Source organism: Puntigrus tetrazona, chromosome 6 (genome assembly GCF_018831695.1).
Source record: "Puntigrus tetrazona isolate hp1 chromosome 6, ASM1883169v1, whole genome shotgun sequence".
NCBI lineage: Eukaryota > Metazoa > Chordata > Actinopteri > Cypriniformes > Cyprinidae > Puntigrus > Puntigrus tetrazona.
In genome coordinates, this window is record NC_056704.1 from 2714633 (window position 1) to 2726706 (window position 12074).

General features: G+C 39.4%; 1 protein-coding gene across 1 annotated transcript in view; it reads right to left on the reverse strand.

Annotated features, from left to right (window-relative positions):
* The window catches only part of LOC122346433 (potassium voltage-gated channel subfamily H member 7-like), a 20710-nt gene extending 9100 nt beyond the window's left edge, over positions 1–11610 (reverse strand). Inside the window, exons 1-4 of the mRNA XM_043241045.1 lie at positions 11351–11610; positions 3058–3519; positions 835–855; positions 272–295 (exon numbers count right to left, since the gene is read on the reverse strand). Coding sequence (XP_043096980.1) covers positions 272–295; positions 835–855; positions 3058–3519; positions 11351–11531 — 688 coding nt within the window. The 5' untranslated portion in view covers positions 11532–11610. The remainder of the gene's footprint in view (positions 1–271; positions 296–834; positions 856–3057; positions 3520–11350) is intronic.
* Between the last annotated feature and the right edge of the window lie 464 nt (positions 11611–12074).

Consider the following 12074-nt stretch of genomic DNA (forward strand, 5'->3'; position numbering starts at 1 on the left):
GATTAAATGGTCCTAAGGCAAATAAACACACAAATTATGAGCAAGATACAGCTCTCTCGCTACTAAAAAATAGCATTCTAGCAGAAGTTACTTTAACAGTGACATCAACACCGTTTTAAAAATCTGTTTCCAGATGACAATAAAATCAGCATCACCACCACCAACAACAACATTTGAGTCAACTGCAAACACAAGATACAAAGACAGTAGACGAACAGACGACAGAGACATGACAACAGTTAAAATCAAAGAAGTGAAGCTCTAGCCATACCCCCAGCCATCCAAGAGCGCGACACTAGCCAATGAGAAGAGAGCGAAAGAGAGGGGGAAGGGGAGCAAAGAATGATTTCACTTTTGAAAAGTTAAGAAGTCAAAGGTCAAGAGAATCTGGTATCATCTCAAGAACTCGTCATAAACAGGTCACTGAACTGAAATGATCCACACAGTCTTGAACGCTACAACAATCTAAAGAATCCATTCTACTGTGGATACGCATTAACTTCAACCTGAGGGGTTGAGCACCCATGTAGGTTCAGTAGAAGATTTTGAAGAAAGGGAGAGGAAGTAAAGAAAGACAGAAGCTGCAGAAGCTCAAACTTAATTCTTAAATATCGGCTCAAACAATACGAGCAAGTGGTTTTCTGTCCCATGCACTTTCACGTAACGTGAGGAATCATGCATGCAAATCTCTCCTCTGTCCTCTGGCACATTCACACTTATTTTTCAGCATTTTTTGATTGTCAATTTGTTTTGTTTCAGGAGCATTCAGTGTAAGCCTGAACATGCTTTACACAGGCAGGCAGGCAAGCATGTGCTGAGTAACAGCTCTGTTACCTTTGATACTACGCCCATTATCTGAGAAAGCAATAGATCACGGATGGACAGGAGTGAAAGGAGAGAAAGACAGTGAAAGGCAGTCAGTGATAAGTGAGATCTATTAAACTGTGTGAAAGGACAATATGTGAAAGTAAATTAAAAAAAAGATTAGCAGAATCTAAACGTTACTCAGAAGAAAAGACAGCTTGTAAAAACAATAAAGCATTTAGGTGGGGGGGGAGTACAGGCATAAATGTTTTTGGGTGAATTTATATTCCGGTAATATTTTATATTAGATGAAGATCATAAAAATTGTACTTGTGCTTAATAATGCTGTAAATTGTGAGATGGTTTGTAAGATATCTTCTTCCAAGTATAATAAACCGCTTGGTCAATAAACAACCTTGAGAACAAATTAAATAAAAAATCTTGACAGTTTCCTTGAACTCAATGTTACTTTTGATATGATATGCAAATGCACTTATATTTAACAAGCTAACCCTTTGCATATTAAAGTCACAATAAACAATACATTTCTTACCATACAATTTAATGAATGTAAAATCTACTATATTTTATTGCCTATCACAATGGGAATCTATAATCTACACATTATATATTATTATTATATTATACTATATTATATTTTTCTGTCTTACTAAACGAACAAATAACACCAAATCCAAACCTATAGTCATTCGTCCTTGTAAAGACATCTCTCTGTAATCACAACAATTTTTAATTGTGTTATAGCTATCACTGGAGAAAAATGTGACTGGAATGCAAACATGATCAGTCCATTAAAAACTATATCCTAGTGCCAAACAACTATAAACTCAGCTGCAGCTGAATTTAATGCTTAGCAATTTCAGGTAACACATTTCAAGATATAGGTCGCAGTTTAACATCTGCTGTGTCCTAGAGCTTTACAAAGTCACGCCATTGAGAAAATTACTCATTTTAATGAGAAAATCTGCCCTGTCTCTTGATTGCATCAGTCAAGTCAAGGGCTAAGAAAAAAGATTACTTTTTACTTTTAAATATTTAAGCACAGTTAAATATAGAAACCTTATATCCACTCATGTATATTTTTGGCTAGATACTATGTAAAAGTGTCTTTGAACCCATACTTAAGTATTATTTTCAAGCTAGGAAATAGCCTGCCCTATTTATATGTAGTGCCTCATATAATATCGTAACATTTCTGAAATAACACAAATTGTTAACCATATTATAATGACATAAGTAAAGCAGGACATTTTTACTAAACTGAGTCACTTTGAAGAAATAGCTCACACAAAAGAGAAAATCTGGCAAAGATGTATTTCATCCTCAGGCCATCCAATTTATAAATGAGTTTGTTTCTTCTTTCGAACAGATTAGGAGAAATGTAGCATTACATCGCTTGCTCAGAAAGTTTATTCTGCAGTGGATGGGGTCAAACTGCTGATTAAAACATTGCAATAATGCGCACTTCAGTCCATCAATTAACTTACTGTGACTCGAAAAGTTATGAGTTTGTAATATTAAAAAAATCTGTAAGATCATGTCTCCATGCCAAAAATATCAGAAGCACAGAAGCAGGAGATGAAGTAATGATGATAAAAATGTTTAGTATCTTGAATAGTCTTGTGCTTGTTTCAATGCTCTGACTTTGTCTGACTAGCACATGTGTTATTATTCCACAAGCAATAGTAATGAAAAATCGCTGCTTCCCAAAAACGCCCTGTTAAAAAACTTGGAGATATTGTCTTATCTCTGACTCATGAAGACAAACTGCCCTTTAAACCACACATCCTAAGATTGAACACTGGAAAAATACTAATAATATAAATTACCAAAAGATAGTAACACACAAAACAAATGTTTGGTTGCTCTTTTAAAGCAACACACACAGTTTGCATTTTCTTCTATCTACAATACAATACCCAGATACCCATAATAATTTTTTCTTCAGTAAAGTCAATTTGTCTGAATGAGGAGAGATATATGCATAGATCATGCACTATTTACAAGTAGAAAAACAGTCCAAAACATTTTGATGCAAGCTTTTTCATCTTTGAGCAAGTTATGTAAAGCAAAATTTCCCCAATTCTGTTCAATGGCAAAAAGTCATCTACATAATGGATGGCCTAAGGGTGAGACACTTTTTAGTTAGACTATTCCTTTCGACACAACCAATAGCAGTCATATAATTCTTCTTAAAAAGTTATGCTAATTTATTTAGATGTATTTGTATACCTTCGCTAGCATGACGATCACGGTATGTCCTCTGCGTCTGTGTACTGAGTCCTTCTAAATCTTGTGTAGATGATACTCTCCTAAATGTGCACATACTGGCCCGTGATGCTCTCCTGGATGCAGTTGGCAAAGGCTCCTGGGGCTCCACCCGCTCCCAGGTGCCCCTTGGAGATGAGTGATCCTGTGGCCCTGAGATAGGTGAGCATGACCCCAGATAATTCTGGCCAATCAGAGCCCAGGTGTCATTTCCATAGGAGGGGCTACAGCTCTCGCCGGTAGGTGGATGGAGCTCACGTGGAGAAAGGGAAAGAGAAACAGATGACGAGCAGGAAGAGCGTTTCTCATTCGGGTCAGCCGAATGGATGGTCACCTCGTCCGGGTCTTCCTGAGGAAGGGATTGCTTACTCACTCCCAGCATGCTCAGTGGTGCAGGCAGACGAAAACGGAAGAAACGTCCTTTTTCTAGAAAAAAAAAAGAGGACACAGTAAGGGTTCAAAGGAGGTAAGATGATTTCAGGAGGAGGAGGCATGATTTCATTACTGTATACTGCATAAAATGGTAAGGTTAAAGTAAAATTTACTAGGGTAAAGAAGTCTTAAACCCTGAACTTACTAGGGTAAAAAAAGCAACCAAAATGAACAAAAATGTGTCAATTTCAAGATAATGAGATACTAATAAACTAATTATGACTGTCGACTGTGGCATTAAATTTAGATATCCATCAAATCATTTTTATGCATATTTTTGCAGCATTGCACATTACTAAGCAGGCAGTATGAATTCAACTTCTAGTCAGACCTTTCAGTTTGACGAACATTGATACTTTTTGTGAATTCTGAATTCTGCACTTTTGCATATTTACTCATGAATAAGAAACAGCACATAGAATGTAGGTAAAAGATTAATTTTGAAATGCGAATAGCTTCAGTCATTAGGAGATTTTTTTTGCAAGAGCAGTCAATTTAATTTATGTTCAGTATTAATTAAACTTATATAACTCAATGCCATTTCAAAACACTATTTTCTGTGATAACAAAATAACCAATGCAATGTCTAGATTTTTTTAAAAGCATGATTTGAAGTCAATAGCCTAAAGGAAAAAAATATGGTGGAATATATATAGTGCCACTGGACTTATTGCAGTGTATGATTTTCATTAGTTTTGACTTTATTGGTATCAGTACTCTGATTCATTGAATGCTTTAGGTATTTGACAAAAGATAACGCATATACATTTAAGAAGGTAAATATAAAAAATTGCTCTTACAAAATTCCACTGGAAATCAATTTCTGTGAACAGACATTGCCCCTAAGTTGAAGAGGTCATTTCTGAAGCTGTCCTCCTCCACCTTCTTAATAGGATGTGCTTATTTTGTGTGAGCAGCCTTTCTTGCTGACTGGTTCAGAATTAGCTTCTGTCTTATCCAAGAAGCACCATATTGAAAATATGGTCCATGACGGTACTCCAGGGGCTTCAGTAAGAAGATATAAATATAAGGTTACCTGTTCTATAATTACTGTATTAAGTTACATAATGTTATTTATGGATGATGTTATGAAGTGTTACAAAGAAAATCTTTTTATATAGGAGTCACTGGATCTATAAAGATTAAGAACCTGTGTTGCATAACACAACAACAAAAGTCTCTTTGGCCCTGTTGACACCTGGTATTAAGATGCATTTTGGTCATCTGGATCACAATTAGATATGGGAGACACATTCCGGATTTCTTTGAGCTGATGGACATAGACATAGAAAGTATAACAGACATGATTATTTCTAACACCAGGATAACCAAAGATACTTTATAAGGGAGTTCATGTACGGTGCAAATCGCAACATTATAGAAGCCGTCAAACAAGGTTACACAGATGGGGTCTCTGCAGCAAAACCTCTTCAGCCACACCGTGAATCTTTAACAAGAAGTTCCTGAATGTTAAACAAGCAGAAATGTCTCTGATGGAGGGAAAACTGGGACATCAGCATCAATGAAATTCAGGGAGAAGACGAGAGGAGACATGGATCAAATGAGGTCTCTCTCTGTTATCTTTCTCCTCTGGAGGGCAAGACAGCCCCAGGACTTCACATGGATTTCATTACCTGAGCCTTATATCAACCACAGAGAATATACGGCTAAATTATTTACGGACCAGTGAGACCAGCTTTATCAAATATTATATTATTGGAAAATACCACAACATTGAGTGTAGGAGAGCTTCATGAACACTTGATGCCTTATACAACAACATTATTGTATCCATGGAAAACTCATGACATCTGTTTCTGTTGTGTTTGTGTTGTTGAAATAACATCTCAAGCAGCCTCAGCAGTGTTCTACAGTGTGACATGATAAAATTATGATTTTTTTGGTGAACTATTCTTTTATTTCTAACCCTTGAGATTAAAATGCCATTTATGTTGCTGCCTTCATATGTGAAATGAGATTCATGTGTAACGCCTAACCAGCAGAGGGAGCTCTCGCCTGAGTACTAGATATGCTCAACTCCTCTGCTTCCTCTACACTCATTTCCTGTTTGTGGGCTTTATAACCAAAGGCTTTCCATGAGCTTATTGCGAAGTATGACTAACCAAGCATTCTCCCTGTTTCTACTACCTGCTGTTCCTGAGTATGATTTTGCCTGTTTTCCCTGTTTTTCGATTCTTGGATTTACCCTTCTGCTTTGTTTGCCTGATTGGACTGATATACTGGTTTTGACCTTTTGTCTGCCTTCTCGTACCCGTTTACTTCCTAGCTCTTAATAAACGACCACACATGGATTCAAACTCAGCCTCTGTGTCCACATTACAGAGTAATTTGCCTCCCATGAATCCAGCGAAAGTTTCCAGTCTGCAAGCAGCGTTCACCTTTTAGAGCGAGTAACTGAAGAGCTACCAAGAACAACTTGCAAAACTTCAATCAACTTCATGCAATCTTCCTGATAATTTTGATGGCACTGCTGAACAATGTCAAGTCAGAGTGTACTCTGATCATGAGGGTGACAAATTCGAATCATAGGAAAAGAAGTGTGCTTTTCTGATAACATTGTTAACTGGCAGAGCAATTGATTGGGCTGCAGTCGTTTTGGACTCGAATTTGCAGCTTAGGTATTTGCTTCATTATTTCATTCAACCACCCTGGGAAGTGTTTGAATATTCCACTGACGGCAAGGATAAATCAACGCTAATCATTAGCATCATCCAGGGCAAGCAAACTGCGGCTAAGTATGCCATTGAATTCAAGATGCTAACAGCCCAAAGTGGCTGAAATGATGTCGCTTTAAAAGCTATGTTTCACCGTAGTGTAAATGCCGATCTACAAACAGAACTAGCATGTAAAGGGGAAGATTTGTCATTTCTGAGTTTGTTAACTTGGCCATCAAGATTGACAACCACATAAGACCAGTAGGGGGGATATACATAATTCACCCATGCCAGCAAGAGTCAAAATTCGCCATGATGATGAACCCATGCAACTCAATGTTTCACGGCTCCTGAAGTAGAGAGGGAGAGGCGCCGGCAACATCACTTATGCTTCTACTGCGGTGCTGCAGGCCATCGCAGCCTAGGGTGCCCGCACAATCCTCGAACCACGCCTAGGGTGAATATTGAACACTTCTTACTGTTCAGTAACAGAACATTCTCATTGCCCATCAATCTCAAAACTGACACATTATCTCTGTAATTGACAGTGATCAATTCAGGAGCAGTGCTGAATCTGATTGATAGAAACATTGTCACAAAATTTAACATCCCCACTCAACCATGCACACCACCTATCAAGATCAAGTCCATCAATGACGGCCCTAATAGGAGAAGGAATCAACCATCAAACAAAACCTCTCACACTCAATGTGGGTCTGCTCCGTCCACAATTCATCATATTATACATTGTGGATTCTGAACTGACTAGCTGATCTGTCGAGATCACTGCTTCCCCACAAAGACTAAAATTTGTCTCACAACCAGCATTGAAAGTCCCGAAATTCACAATCAGATAAATGTCCCTTCCTGCTACCATGATCTTTCAGAGGTATTTAGTACGGCCAAGGCTACACAGCTACCACCACACCGACTTGGGGACTGTGCAATCGACATGCTTCCCAAGAGCAAAGTTTTACCCACTTTCTAGAATCAAAAATCAAGCAATGCAGGAAAATATTACAGAAGCCCTTAATTCCATTTTTATCTGTCCTTCTACATCTCTAGCCACTGAAGGATTCTTCTTCGTTGAAAAGAAAGATGGAAGATTGAGACCCTGCATAGATTATAGAGGACTGAACAGTGTTACCATTAAATTTCATTAACCACTTCTGCTAGTACCTTCTGCATTAGAACAGCTATGGGAAGCCACTATTTATACTATTATACACAGGGGTCACTATGAATATTAAGTTATGCCATATGGGCTCACCAACTCACCTGCTGTTTTTCAATCATTTATCAACGAGATCTTCAAGGACATCATCAACTAGTTTGTGATCGCCTATATTGATGACATTCTCATATATTCCAAACAGTCAAAACATATCAACCATGTTAGAACAGTACTTTCTAGATTGTTGGAGAATCAGCTGTACATAAAGACAGAGAAATGTGAGTTCCATGTTCGTCAAACCTCATTTCTAGGTTACCACATAAGTCATAACGGAGTCAAGATGGATGAATTAAAGGTCCAAGCGGTAACCGAATGGCCTCAACCCTCCACAGTCAAGGAATTACAGAGATTCTTGGGCTTTGTTAACTTCTATCTGTGCTTCATCCGTAACTATAGCACCTGGGTAAACCTGCCAAATTAAAGTGGACGGAGGAAGCCAACCAAGCTTTTATCACTCTAAAGCAGAAGTTCACTACAGCCACCTTTCTGAAACACCCTGAGTCTGATTTACCGTTTGTAGTAGAAATGTATGCTTCTCACTGCAGAATAGGAGCAGTCTTCTTACAAAGATCTGGCCAATCAGGCAATGTGCGTACACCCATGTGCGTTCTTTTCAAGGAAGCTAACTGCTGCAGAACAAAATGAACTTTTATCCATGAAGGCAGCCATCAAAGAATGGTGACACTGGATAGAGGGGACAGTCCATCCCTTCCAAGTCATCACAGATCACAAGAACCTGGAGTATTTTAAGAGTACTAAATGCCTGAACCCATGCCAAGCCCGCTGGTCCTAATTCTTCATTTAATTCCAGTTCACTGTAACCTATAGACCCAGCAGTAAAAATAGTGAGGCCGATGCCCTCTCCAGGCGTTATTACCATCACACCGACCATCTCAACCCAGAACCCATTCCAACCACTACCCATCACACAATGCCCTTGGTCTCGTCAGTCCATAGACTTTGTTACCGATCTGCCTCCCTCCAATGACTTCATCATTGATCGGTTTTCCAAATCATGTTGCCTTATACCATTTAAAGGACTTCCTACAGCCATGAAAACCATTCAGGCTTTATTCTACAATGTCTTCAGAGTACATTGCTCATCGTCAGTCATCAAGGTACACAATTAACCTCCCAAGTTTGGAGAGCCTTCTGTAAACAACTGGATATCAACGTTAATCCTACATCAGGATACCATCCCCAGTCCAGGGGCCAAGTGGAACGTCTGAATAAAAAAATCGGCAGATATTTAAGAACTTATTGCAGTCAAGAGCAACACCAATGGTCACAATTTCTACCCTGGGCGGAATATTGCCAGAACTCTCTTATGCACACTTCCACAGGCTTCACCACCTTGCAATGTGTCCTGGGGTTCCAACCTCCTCTGTTCCTGTGGTCTGGTGAATCCTCTTCTGTTTCAGTTGTGGATGACTGGATTCGATGTAGTGAGAGGTTGTGGGACAGTGCACACGTCCATCTCCAGTGGGCCATAAGAACACAGGAGTTCCAGACAACATCTCCCACATCCTTCCTACCAACCAGTGCAACGGGTCTGGCTCTTGATAAAAGACATCAAGTTAAGACTACCCAGCAGGAAGCTCAGTCCAAGATATGTTGGCCCTTTTAAGATTCTTGAACAAATAAATGAGGTCACTTACAAGTTAGAGCTTCCTGCTAACTACCGTATCTCTCCGTGTTTCATGTCTCCCCTGTCAAACCGGTCCACCTGGATGCTGACCCCGGCCATGAGGCTCAAGAACCACCACCACCTTTGGATATTGATGGGGCTCCCGCTTATCAGGTGAATGAGTTGCTGGACTCAAGGCGAAGAGGGGGTCAGCTCCAATATCTGGTGGACTGGGAGGGCTATGAACCTGAGGAGAGATCATGGGTAGCCAACCGGGGCATTCTGGACTCATCTCTCATCAAGGAGTTCCACAGAGCCTGACCCGATCAGCCAGCTCCACGACCACGAGGATGACCATGTAGAGCTCCAGGAGAGGGGGTTCCGTAATGCCTAAGCAGCAGAGGGAGCCCTCGCCTGAGTAAAAGCTGTGCTCAATCCCTCTGCTTCCTCTACACTCATTTCCTGTTTGTGGGCTTTATAACCAAAGGCCCTCCACGAACTCATTGCGAAGTATTGCCAGTTTACCTGCCTTACCAAGCGTTCTCTCTGTTTCTACTGCCTGCTGTTCCTGAGTATGATTTTGCCTGTTTTCTCTGATTCTTGGATTTACCCTTCTGCTTTGTTTTCCTGATTGGACTGATATATTGGTTTTGTCCTTTTGCCTGCCTTCTCGTACCTGTTTGCTACCTATCCTTTAATAAATGATCGTACATGGATTCAAACTCAGCCTCCGCGTCCACATTGCATCATGCCATGCTGCACTTTTGGTTGCAATATAGTTTTTCTCTGCTCTCTACTTCAACAAGTAGTCTCTTTGCATCACATTTTTGTTAACCTGGCACACTTCACACTTGATATGCAACACAAATAGTTGCAATCAGCCTGAACTGTTTAAATTACCTTAATAAAAGTGTTTCTAACACATTTTGGACTTGGGTATTCCAGAATCTGCAGAATGACAGAGTTTTTTTCTTCTTACCCATAGGAATAATAACATGTATTCTACTTTTTCATTACCTAAATGTAAAAGTTTCTTATTAATAAATAGTATTAAAATGCTGTTTAAAATTATGAATCTAGCTTACATCAGAAAGAATCTTGAAACCATTATAACATTATAGCATATTTTACATTTAGAATCTTTTATCTCTGCAGTGTGATTTCTCTTTTTCTCTCTGTCTGTCTCTTCCCTTGGGTTTCAGTATCACGCCAGCATTAATTAAAAGTCTCTCCAAACTGGGCTATTTATATCACTCCTTCGTCAAAACAACCTAATGCACCCCACAAAAGAAGCTTTTTGGAGGGGGACATCCTTCAATTTTTGATCAGAGTAAAGCTTAATAAATCATTGACAGGATAGAGTCAGGATAGAAAAGCATATGCATTTTACTAGCTTGTTTGTCTCCTCTTTACTGGTTCAATGCACTTTCTATGTACTTAGCCCTCAGTCTTGCTCTCAGAGGAAGCGAGATCTAGGAAATCTATATTCATCCCAGCTTGGACGTTGTTTTTTTTAAAGCATCATGTTGTATGTCTCAGCATAGCACTGACTGCACTGCCATAGCAAATCATCGGTTTATAGCAGCCCTGACTAAACAGTGCCTCTAACTCGCACACATACAGTACGAACACACGCAGATGTCCTTTTCAAAACATTCCCTGTTGCTATGATACCAAGGAGACGGTATTAGCATTGGATATTAATTGGATTTCATAGTTCAGATGTGACTTTCCAATAAAGAGTTAGAGGAGGACATCAGGCAGAGTGTGTGTATGTGTGTGTTCACGTGTGTAAACTGATGCAGTAGCATATTTTGCAGAAAATGCAATGCAGCAGTTTTATTGCTTACAGGTCTCTGAGAACATCTTTCATAATTATAGTAAGTGCACACACACACACACACACACACACACACACACACACACACACACACACACTCTGTTAGATTTAGTGAGTGCAGTTTTCCTGAACGGTATCCTATAAATGAAGCGCCGTTCAGCACCTGGCCTCAGGGATCCAAATAATTGTAACACTGTGTCACATAAATTATTTTCCCCCACTTCATTTCCTTTCTGGCTGACTGGGTTTGGTCTTGACAGTGTGTGCTGGTGAGCCAGAGCAACTGGAGCAAATAAAACCTTTCTCTCTCTTCCTCTGCCTTCTCCATATTTTTTCCTGCACACCTCTCCATCTATTCTTTCTTAGCCACCGCGCTCCATTTGTTTGAAATGTTCACTTCGTCTCTCTCATCTGGCANAAGAAAGAAAATAGTAAAGGTAGAGGCTCACTTTGTTCTTGTCTGGCTGGTGAGGTGTGGTTGAGTCGGTCTAATGAATCCACGCTGCCCTCTTTCAGCACATAATCGAAACTCAAGATGAACATCATGACAACACCCTCTTCGTTCTTCACCGGAATGATGTGTGTCGCACACAGAAAGTCTGATCCTGTGGACAAAAGCAATTTATTCATTATTTTTTGGTTTAGATAGCAAAACAAATCCAACCGTTGATCTCTGATTCATTAGGATTCTTCTTGTTAATTAGCATAATTAGCATAAGCATACTGATAAATACTGATAAGAGCAGGTTACATTTGCTATTTTACTACACAAACAAACATGCAGTTTAGATTTTGACGCTCATTCAGTTTGACAGGTTCAGGATTCATTTCTGACAGGCAAAGATGAGGGTCGCCATGGTAACTATAGGGCAAGACGACCCTTGAGAAAAAGCACAATAGAGCCATGATTCTAATTTGTCTTTACATTTTATAGAAACCTGTGGATTTGAGTTGATTATTATTGGGGCACAATGCTAATTAACCATTGGCCTCCATGTCTAAAGACACAATTATCCTCACTGTCATAACTATAATCTTTACAAATTTTTCAGAGCATTCATATAAGCAACTGACTTACAGCAATGTGTCATTGGCACTGGAGTTACCAAACAAAATTACAAACACTGTCACTGCTTAATACAGACAGTTGCTAACACTTTCCTTGTATTTTCC